The 16,829-nt window shown below is 45.9% G+C and overlaps 1 protein-coding gene across 1 annotated transcript in view; it reads left to right on the top strand.

Annotated features, from left to right (window-relative positions):
- The window catches only part of FRMD4A (FERM domain containing 4A), a 208,710-nt gene that overhangs the window by 151,369 nt on the left and 40,512 nt on the right, over positions 1-16,829 (top strand). The window contains exon 14 of the mRNA XM_054593170.1: positions 4,979-5,120. Coding sequence (XP_054449145.1) covers positions 4,979-5,120 — 142 coding nt within the window. The remainder of the gene's footprint in view (positions 1-4,978; positions 5,121-16,829) is intronic.

The following is a 16,829-nucleotide window of genomic DNA, read 5'->3' as shown; positions in this document are numbered from 1 at the left end:
CCTCAGGTGGGCCTGGAGCCTCAGGCCTTGGTAAACAGTCCTCCAGGGAGCTTCCATGCAGCCCCGCCCCAGATGCACACGGTACAGACTCTGTGGGTGGGAGAGTGACATCTCCTCAGTTCACATCAGCTTATATCAGCACTAACGCTCTGCCCCCTCTTCTTCCAGTTGTGTCTGCCCAGCTTCCCTGGCACTGCCCCCACAAACCACTCCCATTCACTACCCCTCAGGTGAAGAGCCGTTTCAAGATGGGTCCTGTGCCTTTCTTAGGATCTCCCTGCCTTTGGGGTAGAGTTGGGGGTATGTGTGGAATACAGAGCTGCAAACCGACACCAGCCTTGGCCCCCAGCCTAGTCAGCTCCACCACCTGTAGGAGGTTTTGTCCCATTGTCTGAGTTCTTGGGAGAGGAGGAGTTGGCAGCATCCTGGGCTTAGTGGGCACAGAATTCACTGGATGAGTGCCATTTTGGGTCCTTTCAGGTTTCTCTTTTGCCGGATTTTCCCTCTGGGTGGTGTTGCTTCTTCCCTGGACTGGGGAGGAACATGGAAGGAGAGAGCTGGGGTTGAGTGGGAGGTCAGAGAAAGAGAGTAAAATAATAGGACAGGAAGAAAGGGAGTAGTCCTTCAGGGGGGAATTCAGTTTTAAATCAATGCTGCTTCTGTGTAGCAGTCAGTGTCTCCTTTGTAACATTTTCTCCTTGACTCAGTCTTTTTCCTGACCCTTTTTTTGGTTACTTTCTGGGGTAAATGGGTACAGGATGGAGCATTTTTCGTGTTAGGAATCATGAGAGCATTCCACAGCTCTCCTAGTGGTGATGAGCATTGGCACAGGAATTTGAGGGCCAATTAGATCAAAAGATAACAGGGCCAGAGTGTTTTGACTCATGCTTTAGACTGAGTCAGTGGGTGGGGGTCAGCAGTTTGCCCTCTAGCAGCAGGAGTTGGAGGTCGGAACCTTAGAACACGGATTCCGTCCTCTGCATTTTTGCGTGGGGGCCCTCCTCCTGAACCCCACTGCCAATTCCTCTTACAGGCGGACCCCCTCACGCACTCATACCAGTTTTGAACAGGGGAAGAAAAGAATATTTCACCCTAAGGATCATACATCAGCTGTTTGAACACCTCCCCCCACCCCTTGCTGTTTTGCTTGTTTGGAGTTTTTTCTTTTTTCCTCAGATAGTCTCTTGGGTAACTCAGGAAGCCATTCTTAGGGCTCTGTAGCCCCATTCTCAAAGGTGGTCTTACTGTGCAGGTAGAGAAGCCTTGTTCATCAAGCTTACTGGGCAGCCCACTGATGCAATAAGTAAACCTCAAAAAGTAATGATCAAAGACCACATGAACAAGATGTCCTTTAAGAGGCCAAACCAAATGCCCACAGCAGTAAGAAAATTTCAGCCGGCCTCAGCAACCCCGGACTGAAGGCAGGGCACACGCTCCCGGGGGCAGGCTGAGTGCACACTGAGCTCCGGAGCCCTTGCGTTTCTTCTAGGAGCCAGTTCCTCCACCTTCAGGGACAGGTGAGGAACAGCTTCCCCATGTGGAAGGCCAAGGACTCTGTTTTCCAGTTCTGTGACCCTGCTTTGTTTTCCTCAATTAGAGAATAGGAAAGGAAATTCCTGACTGAAGTTATTGATTGGTCCAAAGACACAGTGTTTGTGAAATTGCTTTAGGAGATATGTGCTATATTTTATTATTATCATTATTAATCCAATATACTATTGCCTGGCCATCACTTACGTAAAGTTTAAATTCTCTAAAAGTTCTTCAAATTAAATCAGAGATAATATAATTCCCCGTAAGAGTTACATTGCCACACCTTTTGTTTCTGGAATGTTGTTCTTTATGCAACTGTGATGTGTACCACCTTGGTGGGCAGAATGGCCTCTGGGTGAGTGAAGGCTGACGGGCGTGGGCTGAAGAGCTTCCAGGTATTTCTGAGCAGCCAGCGTTGGCTGGCACACTGTCCGCTGCTTCACACTCCACCGTATCAGGCCATGCCAACCATTCCTTTCTCTGAAGTGCTTCAGAAAAGCCAGGCCTCCCAAGTGATGCCTATCAACCCCAGAAACAAGTGTGGTCTAGTGGTTTGAGTCAGCAGCGTGAGTAACCAAGAAGTTTCATGTTCTTCCTCTGGTAGTTGGTTATTTTCTTCGTTCAGGGCCATTATGTAAATCATTTAAGAAAACCAATCTCTCCCTCTCTCTCTTTCTCTCTTTCTTTGTGTCTTTCTCCCCCACCCCCCTCCACCAAAGACATAGTGAAGGGGAGGCTATATTTTGATATTGCTTGATTTCCTGGGGCATATCCCAAATGAGAGGCTGTGCAGGCACCAGTTACAGTTGGTAACACATGTGTGCTGACCCCAGAGAGCAGAAATGCTGTCAGCTGGATCCCGGCAACCTCTGTAGCCAGAGCCAAGGAACATCTTGTAGACTTCAGAGGAAAACCTTTGAAAGCTCAGATTATTTAGAGTAAATGTTAGATACCTTTCTACTGAACTCAGAGTGGAGACTTCTTGACATGGCCTCCAATCCAAACGTCTTTCCTTCTTTTTATTTCCTGATCCAGTCTGCTAGTCTTCATTCCATCTAGACCAAAGGCAGAGTGAAGGCATGATAGGGTACAGCTAAACTTTGCTGACAGGATAGCAATAATAACACTTTGTACGGCAAGACCCTCATAGCAAAATGGTCAGAAGTGTAGAAGTTCTTCCGGGGTGGCCCAGAGACTTGATTTTGCAGGGAGACAATCAGTATTCATTCCCTCTTAGCCTCCTCCACTGGTTTATTCGGTCACTGTGAATATTTCCGTTCTAGAGGGAAGCCTCCTGTGCATCTGGTCTTCCCTGGGAAGGGTTTCCGTTGGTTACTTTTCTGTATTTTGTTTTCTGCCTCTGAGGCTGATGCATGTGGCAGGAGTGGGGACAGGCCTTCCACGGGATCAGTGAGATCCCCACAATATCATGTTGAGTCACCAGTTAAACCTCATTTAGCAAATTACTGTCAGGCCTTGACTTACAGCCTATTTCTTTTCCGATTCCATTGGCCTTTGTCTGTGTTATCTAATTTAGTCCTTGTCACAACTCTGTGATGTGGGCTTTAGGATCTCCGCTTTAAAAGCAGCAATCTGAAAGTCAGAGGCTGAAGATCAAGGTTAAACAGTGATGAACGAGGAAGAGTCAGAATTCGAACTCAAATCTTTCTGACTTCAGAGCGCAGGCCCTTCACCACCAAGCTGAACTGGCCTATGTCCTCATGGGTTCTTATTATGTAACTGTAAGCACGGGCCCCTTTTTATTAAAGCGTGGGCATTGGTAAACCAGCGCTGAAAGAAAGGAAGTCATGGATTGTGCTTTCTGTGCTTGTGGGGAGGAAGAGTCAGCCCAGTAGGTGCTGTCGATACGCTGTGCCAAATTAAGTGAAAGGCCCTCCCTGCGTCTTCTGCCAGCCAGCACCCTCCAAGGGCCTGGCAGCACGACTGTTTTATGAACAAGGAGGCCCTACGCTGAAGGTGACCTGGTTCTGGATGCAGGGACCAAATCAGAGGTCAGAAAGGAGTTGTCAGTGGAAGGAAGGACCAGTGGGATTGAGAGAGCAAGGAGGAAGGCAGTTAGTTCATGGCCGGTGAACAAAACAAGCAAAAAGTCTCAGCATTTCCTTGGTTGCTCACACTTTCATTTTGTTAATGTGAGGAAAGTGCTCAGTGGTTGGAAGTCATTGTCTTTCACTGACGTCAGCACCGACACAGAGGCCAGAGGAAGGGCAAAGCCACAGGGGTTAGACAGCCTCTGCTGGGCAGCTGAGGGCAGCTAGGCGCAGGGTGTAGGTACGGGAGACGGTGTACCTTTGCCTCGGCAGTGTCCTTATCTGCACTCCGTGAGCCTCTCCTCGCTGTGGGAAAGACTTGGTTTCACACGAGCCAGGTGTACATGCATGAGAAGTGACAGAAAACCTCACCTAGTCCCATTCTTGTGTGTGCTGTCACCAAGGGCCACAGGAGGATTAGCAAATGTATTGGTTATTCCAGCATTTATAATGGTTTCCATAAAATCCATAGCATAGATAAAGCCTGTTGCCTAAGCATTATCACGAAAATAGATTTCCTGCAGAAGAGGGAAAAAAAGCAAACATCAAATGCACATGCAGGAAACGCTAACCCACTGCACTCACCAAAGATGGTAATTACAGCAGATGACTTCCCTACAAACAGTGACTTTTAGGAATGCAATTATGTAATTGTGAATATAGAATTCCCCTTCTGATTATTCTCACCTGCTGTTGCTATTAGCCAAATTGGGCCAGTTAATGTGTGGAATAAATGGAATGGAATGTTAACCAGAATCTGAAGAGTTTGGCACGTACATTTCAAAATTGAAGCAGTGCATCACATCAGGTGCTTACCGGTGGGGGACTCGAGGGTCTAAATGAGCTTTTACACCTGCATACCCTGTGGTTATAGGTCTAGAGCTCTGGCACTTTCCAGGCCTCTCAACTTTGCATGGTCACATGGCCAACAATATAAGAGGTTTAACTCACCTCAGGATTTATTGAAATTTTATGAATTTGTTTCAGATAGCTCTTAGGCCATTCACAAGGCTAAAAATAGTTTTCTTCCTTCTTTAAACACAAAATAGTTATACAGTAATCACTACTGTTTATTGAGAGCTGTGGACCAGGCAGGGGAGGGAGGGGAGAAGGTCTGTTTGACTCCAAAGTCCCTGCCCTTAAGGACGGACAGTATAGCCTGTAGAATAATAGGTTTAGAACATTTTCACTTATGTCAGCTCTTGAGTCATACCTGCTCCTGCAGAGAGCGAGCTTCGGTGATCTGTGATTGGGGCCAAGGGACACCAACAAAAGTGCTGCAGGTTGGGAGATGAGTCAGTTGCTAAATTTCAGGACTCCATGCAGGCGAGTGATTACTGTTGTCTCGGACGAACAAATGTCCATTTATGGCCCGATTGCCTTTCTCATTCTAGTCTAAAATCCATGCCGCACGAAGTCTGAGTGAGATCGCCATCGACCTGACTGAGACTGGAACACTGAAGACCTCGAAGCTGGCCAACATGGGGAGCAAAGGGAAGATTATAAGCGGCAGCAGCGGCAGTCTCCTGTCATCAGGTAAGCACAGCCTCGGGTTTGGGAGCCACCTTCCTGAGACCGTGAAAGAAGTTCCCGCTGAAGCCTGGCTTCAGCCCTGGAGTGGCTCCAGCAAAGGCGGGGACCCAGCAGCTGCTGAGGAGACAGCTTGGCAGGTTCACCAGGAGCTGGCGCTGGTTTGGAGACTGAGGCTTTGGGTCAAATGGGAATCCGCGAAAAGTGCCAGAACTGGGAAAGGGCGGGGGGGTCGGGGGAGATGGCTAGTCATGTAGGTGTCTTTAGGCACCCTCCAGAGCCTTCTGAACGCCAGCGGCTGGCTGTCAGGAATGTCCGCTTCAAGGACAACAGGTGGGGTTCACTCGTGTGGCATTAGAGGAGAATTCCGTTAAGGTAGGGCTGATAGTCAGGGTCGTGGTGCTGAGTGACACTACATTCTGTTCCCAAGGGAACTACTCGAAACTTTAACAAGTCCAGAACACTCTTGATCATTTGGAAAGGAGAGACTTGCTGTCATTAAGTGTGGTAGAGCAATTAAGTGCCTTTTGATACCGAGAGTCAAAGGACCTGATTCTGCTATCTCTTTCTGCGGACCCTTGGCAAGTCATTGTGTCATTAGATGTTGGGAGGGACAGGAAAGCTCTGAGGTTTCAGATCTGGCCATCTTCAGAAGAAGAGACTCCCTTCGCTAAAGCGTGAGGAAAAGCAGAGAGAGAGAGTGAGGCACTCGTTGCTTGGAAATGTTAGTGAAAATATTAGTGATGCAGGTCACTCCCTGGGCCACATGGTCACACAGTCTGATGGTTCTTGGGGTCAGTGCGCCCTAGCCTCTGCGCCATGAAAGTGTAGCAAGAAGTCTCTGCCTGACCTCACTTCCAGAGTTGTTTCTGTAACAATGTCTAGTGGCTGCATGTAACAACGTGGGAGGAAAAAACGGAGAAGAGACAGGAGAGGAGGAGAAGCTGAAAGCTATCTAGTTGTTCTCTGGGCTGCTGGAGTCCAGGCAGGGCCGGGACAAGGAAGAGGATGTGTGCCCTTCCTGGCCGGAGACGCCGATTCACGCAGGGGCTAAGCCCTTCGGCTTGGGGCCCCTCATTGGACAGGCCTTTCTGAGGCCCTGGGAGGGCCCCAGCCACGTGTTCATGTGGCCATGTGTTTTCACCAAATCTGCGAACATAATACATTTCTTTTTCTCAGATGGAGTCACCTAAATAATATAAGCCTCAGGCCCCACAAAACCTTGATCTGCCTCTGCCAGATCACCGCAGGGCTCCCCATCAGCCCCTCCCTGCTTCAGGATTTCAAAGGTTTTTTAGTCCTACAATGGGCCAAATTGTTATTTCTGAGGCCTAGAGGTTTACAGTTGGACTTAGAGAATGCTGTCTTTTATCAAAGAGAATGCCATTCAGAGCCTGAGCCCCTGCCTGGAGCTACAGCCGCTCCCGAACCCCTGCTGGAAGGCCAGGGGCCGGCCCGAGCCCAGCCCTGTGCTTGTCCTCTACACTCTGCTAACCCCTGCCAAGACCCCAAGTCTCAGAGTCCGGCCTGGCATGTCCCACCTGCCAGCCTCCTTATCCAGTCACAGACGAGCTGGACTCCTCCTTCACTGTCATCGAAGTGACATTTTTGTCACGACGTGCATTTTTGCTGTGGCTGCATATCCATTGGGAAATCTAGGTCCTTTCTGAACGTGGCATGCCTATCCCTGAAGGAGACTGGGTCATCCAGCTCGGGGCATCTCCAGCTTCCCCGTGCATCAGAACCGCTTAGAGGGCATGTTCAAACACAGATAGCTGGGCTCCGGCCCTGGAGTGTTTGATTCCGTAGGTCTAGAGTGAGCCTGAGAATTTGCATTTCTATCAGGTTCTAACAAGTCCCCAAGTGATGCTGATACTGCTAGTCTGGGGATCGGATCACACTTGGAGACCCCTCTTCTTGCTGAAGAAGAGAGAAGGCCTGAGGTGGCTGTGCTTAGGATCACAGGACCCAGGTGTCCCCGCTTTTGTACTTGTGCCCTGGGCTTGGTCCATTTGCGTAGGTCCGTTGTCTCTGGCGGGACCCAGGCAATAGCCTAGCAGCAGTTGTAGATGGGGTTGTGAACAGGAGCCCCAAAACCCTGGACATGGAAGTGACATCCCTAGACCATCAGAAATGAGACCCAGGCATCTTTAAGACAGAAAGCACCTTGACAGTAATGATCAGTCTGGTGGGCTAGAGTAAAGCGAGAGAAAGCCTTCCTGCTGAATCCACCCCCACCCCTAAAAGAAGCCTCTTTATTCCAAGATATTAAAGTGATTTCTCTGTGTTCGATAACGTGTGATGGAGGCCGCGAAGGCCGCCTGCTGGGAGGTGTGAGCCGTGCCTCTGACAGGCCAGGCAGCACTTCCAGCTCCTCCCAGGCCTTCAGGTTAGAGCCTCAAGAACGGTCCTTGAATGTGACCTGAGGCTTTGTGTGGAGACCCCTTTTCTTTGGCTTAGGAAAGACAATGGGGCAATGGAGGGAGAGGCTATAAGACAGGAAACTTCCACAGTCATCAAAGGGAATTTCTAGAATCCACAGATCTGGTCACCACTCTTTCTGGGGCTGCTGATTGCTGCCCCTCTCTCTTTTCTTGTGCCAGGAGAAAATGCCTTCACTTGATGCAAGTCCTTGGAAATTCCACCTGGAAGGCACCTGTTTCCCGTGGCCCACAATGTGGAAATAGGCTAGGCTCCCGCCCCATTCTTTTCATCCTCTTCTGTCCTCTTGCCTAACTGCTCATTGAAGTGTCTTTTGGTCATGTGCTCCCACAGAGTGGCAGGGCGTGCTCCTCAGGACAGCCCTGGTGGTAAATACTCTTCTTACTACACTTGCCAGACCCTATATTCTACCTTTTGTTCACAAAATACGGTACTTATAACCTAGTATCCTACTTGATCGATTGTTTTCTCTCCTTCACCTACTGCTTTATGCTTTTTTTTTTTTTAAAGGTGTCTAAAGAATAGTCCTTAAAAGCATTTCAGGAAATCATCATTTGAAAAAATTTTTATTCTACCTCTATCCCAGCACCTGACATCCAGTAGGGGCTCAATACACAAATTTTAAAATTTGTTTACGTTATATCCCCATGACTTACTTATATTATAAGTGGAAATGTGTACATTTTGACTCCCTCACCCCTTTCAGCGACCCGCCCTGGCAACCACCAGTCTGTTTTCTTCCTCTGCCTTAGCTCACGCAGCATAACGCCCTCAAGGTCCATCCATGTTGCTGCAAATGACAAGATTTTATTCTGTTTATGGTTGAATAATATTCTACTGCGTGTTCATATACATATATGCATGTACACATATACACACCACAGGTTTGTAATTTATTCGTTCAGTGATGGACATTTAGGTTGTTTTCGTATCTTCGCTGTTGTGAATAATGCTGTTGTGAACATGGGGGTGAAGTTGCTGTTTTTGTTTCCTTCATATAAATATCCAGAAGAGGAATTGCTGTATTGTGTGCTTGTTCTGTTTTTAATTTTTTGAGAACCAGCCATACTGTTTTCCATAGTGGCTGCACCAATTTACATTCCTACCAGCACTGCACAAGGCTTCCCATTTCTCTACATCCTCGCCAACACCTGTTGTTTCTTGTCTTTTTTATAATAGCCATCCTAACAGGTGTGAGGTGATATCTCATTGTGGTTTTAATTTGATGACACATGTTGTTGAGCATTTTTTTCATGTACCTTTTGGCCATCTGTTTGTCTGCTTTTGAAAAATGTCTATTTAGATTCTCTGCCCATTTTTTAAATCAGATTGTTTTTCCGCTATTGAATTGTATGGAATGGGCTCTTTGTGTATTTTGGATAGTAACCCTGGATTGTTCCCAAACTGAACCAAGTCCAAGGGTTTAATAGTTGTCAACCAAAAGACAACTCTGAGATGAGGTTATGAGAAGGAGCTTTACTATTATCGAGCAAGCAAGGACACACTGGGATTGTTCCCAGACCAGTGTTTCCTGAGCAACGTACGTAATCCATCTTTATTGGGGGAAGCCATGCATAAATACCAAGGTAGACTTCATCGTTGCATGTGTAAGTGGGGATGTTCCAGCACATGGTCAGTGAGGAAACATGTTCATATGTACATCACATGTTCAAATGTGGTGGAAAATTTCCACCCCTGGGAGAAGATTTTAGTAGTGGAATGAGGGAATAGTGAGGAAGGTTCCTGACGAGGTCACTGTGGGGTCCTGGGGCCGCTCCAGCTGGTCTCATGTGGTTCCAACTGGTTCTACCCTTGGTCCTGCACAAACATCTTAGGCTTGTTCCTGAAAAACTTTCCTAGCAATGATCAATATCAGGGATTGCCTAGGTATGGCTAAACATCTGACTAAGTCTTGGTCTTTGTGTGAATCTTTCAGCAAATTGCAAAAGAGTGTTATACAAACCTTATAAATTTTAGAGTGATCTAAGAGGGATTACAGGTTAATTGAAGCAAAGTTATAAACTCTTAACAAAGGCTAACCTGTGCTAGGTGGCCTGCTGGGCTAGTTTACATGACCAGCTATATGGGGTGCAATTAATTTCTCCCATTGAGCAGGTTGCTTTTTCTTACACCCCATTTTAGGAACCTTCTGTGTTCCCAGAGTAGATGTTATCTTGGGTCTTGCCAAAAACTCTCATATACCTGCCGCCAACATTCTCCCTCAAAGTGTAGTGTATTGCTTTTGTCATGCTGGCATTAGACCTTTGAAAGTCAATGTTGTCGGGTCAGGCTCCTGCTGCAAATGGAGTCCTTTGTTACCTTTCATTCATCCTTCCACCCTTGTCTGTACCCAGATTGTGACATAACTGAGCCATGTAACACTAACACTGTGATATTTCTATGGTATAAGCATATTTTTCCAGCTCCCAAACTTTGCTAGGGACTAGACACAGCATTCAAAAAGTTATAGCTCCTCTCCTCACAGTTTGAATACTATTTATTGACATAAAACAGAGATACAATATTTCCAAGCTCTTCATAACTGTGAAGGTGATGTCCCTTTTAACTAAGGGCGATATAATTTCCTTTGAAATTACTGAAGTCCAGTACATGGCATCTAAAGTCTAAGATGCTAAAGAGATGATGAAACAACCTTGGTATCTATTAAAGAAGTCAGAAGTTCACAGTTAATCATGCTGTGAGCCAGCAGCTAAAATTTGAAATAAAAAAGGTCCACATAGTTGGAATTATGTATTAAGGCGTGGGGTCAGAACACCCTAATTCTTTGGTGGTGATGCGCACAGCTCCCGCATATGAGCTCTAGAGTCCCGTATCCTGGTAGAGACCCTCAGAGGCGGTTCGGAGCTCCAGGGCATCTGTCAGAATAAAAGCGATGAAGTCCTCACCTTCTGATCCAGCACTGAATGGGATACAGACCCTAGGAAGATTATGGAACCCATGCCCAGAATCCATTGGTGAAGGGGCTCTGGTGGCCAGGCTTTGAAAGGATGTGAGGACCATTGTCCCCAGAACACATCTGCTGAGAGATGGCCTGGTCTTCCGGAGTGCCCTGGAGGAGAGGATGTTGAGGCGGCTCCCCCAAGCCAGGCCGGCAGAGCACTGCCCCCTGCCCTCCATACGCTCTGCATGGCGGGTGCTCAGTAGACCTGCTGCCTGGCCGCGGCAGGAGGTTAGCAGGACTCATTGCATTCTCTGTCCTGTGAGAGCTTTGCTTTGCTCTTCGGTTTCAGGTCGTCACTTCCTGGAGGTTCAAATAGGGTTTGAGAGGACAACTATGACTTCACACAATTTGGTTATGATGCTTTCAGAGTTTGAGACAAGCATCCAAAAATCCTTCTTTGTGGGAACATGGAAAGGTGTTTTCCTCTCTTCCCCCCCCCACCCCATTTTTTGAAATCTTAGAAAGGATTAGAGGAGGAACAAATAGAATAGCAGAACAAAGAAAACAATAACCGATTTGTTGTTTGTGGAGAGCATGTAGCATTGTCCGAAGCATTCTTTCTGGGATCTGCTGTCACAGAACAATTTTGATTTCGGTGGGAGTGTAGCAGCCAAGGGAGATGAGCTTTTGTTCTCAGCCATTTAAGGAAAATGGCACCAACTGGCTGAGGAAAACCCAGTGTTCTGCAGGCCTGTGCGACTTACTACATTAACCACCCAAACACAAACTCTTACTGTGCATCCTTTCTTAAAGGAATGGAACAAAAAGACTGATGTTGACCTTCTTGAATAGAAGTGTAAGGGCGTAAGCCACCCATTCTCTACAAAACAAAAGGACATGTTGTGTCTATAAATAGGAATGAGATGGCAGTTGAGTCATCTTCACTGTGATCAGCAGCATTGTGGAGAATGTGGTGATGATTTGGGTTTTTTAACATACACACACACACACACACTCACACACACTCACTCGCTCTGCGGTGTGCTATTATACCTCAGCTCTGATAGTTTCTGTTCTGGAGAAGACAGAGCTGTGCTCGGCATGGGGCCTCGCCTCGCCTGGGATCAGTCCCCATGCATTACTCAGCGCTTCTCACATTCTCATTCTCTGAATGCTAGCACTTCCTCCCATTGTTGGGGAGTTTATTAATAACTAATATAACAATGAGGATGCCAGCTATCTGATCTCTCCGTACAGACAAGTGGTTTGATAGGCGCCTGCCAGCTTCAGGGTTGAAAACACATTGCCTTACGCTGGTATAAATCACAAGTGTTTTTTAGTTAGTTGTTTTTTTTTCTTTGTCTTCATCCTTTCTTTTGTGCTCTCCCTTTATCTTCTCCTTGTGTCTGCCTCCAGCCTTTGAGAGTTCTCTGGTACCTGCTGCCTGTCCTCTCCCTTTTAGGTCTAATGGCAGCAGGATTCCAGGGCTCTGCAGGCGGGAACGGTCCTGCGGGCACTGCCCGAGGGCCCGGCCCCTGCCTGGGTGTGTTTACACTGGACTGTGTGCTGGGGAGGGTCGTGACATCTTTTGCTGTGGAATGGATGTTTCTGGACTTGCTTGAGTAGGACAGGCCTGAGTCAAAATTGAGACAATAAAATGTTTGTCCCTTTCCACTCTTGTATTGGGGAAATAAAACCCTCCAAAGTCATCAATACTGATATATTTTTGCTGTCAGGTGTTCCTAGTAAAGGAATATTTGCCTATGAAAGAGCACCAAACAGAATGGCAATTTATAACCGATATGAATGATTTCCCAAAGATGAAATTTTAAACACTGAAAAAGAAGTATCACCATCAGCTCTCATAGGCATGGCTTTGTTCCCACTTAGGCCAGCCCCCTCAGTACTGCCCTGGAAAACCACAGTCCCAGAGCCAGGGAGATAAGCCCCCTCCTTCCACAGTTTAAGAAATGGAAACCGTATGAGTTACTCATAAACACAAGTTTCAAGTAGGTATTTTACTAGACACTGCTGCTAATTTTTATAACCAGCCGTTCCTTTTCTCTCCCCCTCCCCCTCTCCCATGATACTTGTACTCTTCACCTTGTGGCGAGCGCGCCTGGCGCCATGGCACCCGGCCTGTGGGAAAGCTGTCCCGGACACGTGTCGCTACCATGCGAAGGTGCTTGCTTTTCGAAAAGCTTCCATTTCCATACTCTTTTAAGTGAACTGTTTTGTCTTTACAATTTCTGACCCTCGTGAAAAGTTTGCCAAGCATTCATTTTTCATGCTGAAAATCACATTTAATTCTCTGAGACCATCTCCAGGCACCACACGTTTATCCTGAAATCTGCAGTGTGGCATTATTTCACATTGTCTCTTAGGACATATTTTAAGAAGGGAATTCATAATTGAGGATCTGTATTGCAAAGAAATATCTCTCCATCATACAGGAGAGCTCAAACGTTTTCTTCATATTTATTCCTGGGTGTCTGCCAAAACTTTTCCTAACCGCTTTTACGTATCTGCCTTGAATACTTCTTTATTTTATTTTATTTTTCCCTGAAAGCCTGAACAGATTGTCATTTCCTTTGCTTACTTTTAGGATAACAGATTTCTTTCTTCTTTGGGGTGCTGTTTGTTTCAAATTTCCCCTCGTCTCAGAGAGGAAAGCACCCCTCTGTCTCCTGAGATCAGTGGGCTGGTCATCAGTGTTCCATCTGTGTGGACAGATGAGCCACAGTTCCTGAGAACATTCTCTTCGTAGGATGCGCACTCATATCCGGTGCTGAATAGCCAGGGTCCTTTGAAAGATTGGAGCAAATGCTCCCTCACAGCTGAACGAGGATATCCTTCCATCCACATGTTTGCCTGCGGGAGAGGAGCTGCTGTGTGTGCTGGTGTGTGTAGGGAGGACACACACACAGGTAGCAGAACAGATTTTTACCATATCTCCACCAATAACCTCCACAGCATCGGAGAGTTCACGCAGAAGATTCCCAACATCCACTGAAAACGGCTTCCTGACCTGAGCACAATACTCAGCTCTCATGAGCATGTTTTGTAGGAATTACCTTCTTCGAGGTCAGATCTTTTTCTCCTCCCCACCGGCCTGGTTTGGGTGGGCTGTTTCTATAAAATCCTTTGGATTTTAATTGAAACATGATAATAAAGTAGCCATAAAACAAAAACCTTGTATTTTCAGTCCTTTTACTCTTCCTCCTAGGTATCCTGAATGTACAAAGGCAGGAACACTATTTAATGAAAATAACTATGAATATTCAGGTAGCACTTATGTTCTGAGCTCTGTTCTAAGTATCTTTCAAGCATTACCTTATCCAGTTCTCCCAGCTTTTGAAGAAGTCCTGTTTTTACTCCCATATTACAGGAGAGAAAACTGAGACTTAGGTCACATAACGTTACCAAGTCCTACCACTGGTGAGTCGCGGAGCTGGGACATAAGCCCAGACCTGTTAAGTCTAAGCTGCTACACGTAGACTCTGCCTCTGGAGGCCACAACATCAGTGTATGTTTTCCAAACCGTATTTAGATCACTATTTCCTATACACTTGGGTACTGCTCTAAACTTTGACCAATGATAAAGTATGTGTGTATTACTTGTATTTTTCAAAAATACTCCAACTGACCCCTGATTTTCTTTTGCATCCCCCCCTGCCCCCACATTCATTATTCATGGGCTGCCCTTTCAAAGTAAGTTGGCTACTGTTTGGTCAATCTATAAATTTTGAAATCTCACTCTTGTGACTTCAGTAGAGTTTTCCATCCATCTTCCTACTTCTTTAATCCTAAAGACGGCTCAGATTAAACTCTTGGTTTGCATTCAGGCTTACAGATAATTTGCTTTGGTCTGTTGATTAGATGATAAGGTAAATTTTGTAGGCACTGGTTGATGACTAGACGTTCCCTTCCGATTCGAGGCAAACTCTTGCAGTAACCGGGGGAAGGACCAGAGGTGGCAGCATGTGCGTCTTTTCTAAAGGTGGGAATTGTAAAGAAAAGAGGGGCGATGGTGCTGTATATGAGGCTCCTTTTGTACAAACTGCAGAAATGACAGGAGGAGGCAAGAGGGAACTGCCCAAGTAAGTTATTAAGTTATAGATTCTTCACGTCTGGAGGGCTCTTGGAGGTTGGTTGATTGGTCATTTCTAGATGGAGACATAATGGCTCTGAGAGGTTAATAAGCCAAGGCGTCACGCCAGTTAGTAGTAGATAAGGGATGGAAATCCAGGTTTCTTTCCTGTCCTTCACTGTCCCTCTCAAAGATAACAGGCTCGGGGCTCCTCCTTCTGACACCTTTGATCTTCTCTCTGTGGACCTGTTACTGGGCCGTTATTGTTGCTAGGAGCTCTGCCACTTCTCCTCATGGTTGTCATATCTGCCTGGTTGCAGGTAAAAATTTCACAGGCTCAGATCCCACATGCTCTGAAATATAGGAGCCTGGAGAACTTGGAGCCCTTGCCCCAAAACGAGGTTTCTTTTAAACAAACAAAGGCCCTGGGAACTTCTTTCAGATGCAACCTGACCACAGACCTGACTGCGAGCAGTTACAGTAGCGCAGCTGCCCTCGCTGGACGTTTGCAGAGAGGGTGGCCCAGAACCCATGGAATCCCATGGCCCTGCTCCCACCCTCATTCACAGCAGCCCCAAAGGCACGTCGGCAGGGGCGCGAGAAACATAGCTCAAAAATAGTGCCTAGACCAATATTGCTGCTTTTAAAAGTGAGCTTTGTAGCCCAAGTGCAGAGTATCTTTTCTTTGACCAGTACCACCCTGAGCAATGGTGAAGAGGTGGTTTCAGTGACTTCTCTCTCTCTAATTCTGCCAGGTGTGCGTGTATTGTCTGTACGTATATATATGCGCTCGCTTGTGTTAAATCTTGCTCAAGGTTGAAGGATTACCTATCTATTCCAGGCATAACGGTGTCATATGTGCATTATATCACTTAGTCGTTAAAACACATTAAGGAGGGCAGGTCAGTTGCCCATGGTCGACATCTAGAAAGTGGTTTAGAGTTTAGAACCCAGAGCTGTTCAACCCTCTCTCAGGTGTGCAGTTACCGATAAAACGGTAATGTGCATGGCCAGGCCAGGCTGGCTCAGTTTGCAGAGATTTAGCTTGGTGCCCAGCACCACATTCCTTAGGAAACAATTTCCAGATTAAAGGTACAAAAATGCTAGACTAAGTGGTGCCAGACATGAAGAGGGCCTCTTGAGCCATCCAGTCTGTCTTTCATGGGCTGAGTATTTAGGCTAATTATTAGAAATAACAAAAAAAAAAATTAAGTAGATCTAATGAATCCTGTAACTCAAGACCAAAATGTAAATAATCCCACAACTAGCGATAAAATGATCTAAAAACGTTGTGCTTTACCTCCCAGGGTTTAATGTTGTGCGATTTTTGTCATCCTTGAACATAGTTAATTCTTAGATTTAACTTTGTACAGTATCATTTGCTAATGAGAGGTTAGGCAGGGTGAGGGAGAACAATGACGTTTTCACATGAGCTAGATATCCTTTCATTTGTCTTGGACCCAAGTTCCCCCAGGCCTGTTCTTTCAGTCCAAAAGTGATTAGACATTTATTTATTTTACAGAGTGATTGTACTGGTAAGTCTGGTACCCATCTGACACCATACATGGTTACAGTATTACTGACTGTATTTCCTATGCTGCAGCTATTTACAGTCCCACCAGCAGTGCATGAGAATTCCCTTTTCTTCACATCCTTGCCACAATTGTTGTTCATTGATTTATAGATGACAGCTCTTCTGACAGGGATGAGGTGATATTTCATTGTGGTTTTAATTGGCATCTCTCTGAAGATTAGTGACATTGAGCATCTTTTTATATGTCTATGAGCCCACTTTATGTCCTCCATAGAGGACAAGAATAGACAAGAGAAGTGTCTAATCATGTCCTCTGCCCATTTTTTAATTGGATTGTTTGTTTGGTGTTACAAGTTCTATAAATTTTGGATATTGATCCCTATTGGAGAATATCTTTCCCAATTAAGTAGGCTGTCTTTTTGTTTTACTGATGATTGCCCTGGCTATGAAAAAAAATTTTAGTATGATGTAGTCCCATTTTTTTTTCTTTTGTTTCCCTTGATCAGAAAAAATATATATTACTAGGAGAGATGTCACATATTTTACTGCCTATGTTTTCTTCTAGGAGTTTTATGGGTTTGAGTCTTACATTTAACTCTTTAATCCACTTTGAGTTTATTCTTGTATATGGTGTAAGAAAGTGGCATATTTTTATTTTTTGCATGTATCTGTCCAGTTTTCTTGACACTATTTATTGAAGACATTGTCTTTACCCCACTGTATATTCTTTGCTCCTTTGCTATTGAC

The sequence above is a fragment of the Pteronotus mesoamericanus genome, unplaced genomic scaffold, assembly GCF_021234165.1.
Source record: "Pteronotus mesoamericanus isolate MK-2021 breed Mesoamerican mustached bat unplaced genomic scaffold, CSHL_Meso_final contig_130, whole genome shotgun sequence".
In the NCBI taxonomy this organism is placed as follows: Eukaryota; Metazoa; Chordata; class Mammalia; order Chiroptera; family Mormoopidae; genus Pteronotus; species Pteronotus mesoamericanus.
Note: the sequence above shows the minus strand (reverse complement) of the source record. Positions and strands in the feature narration are given on the sequence as shown.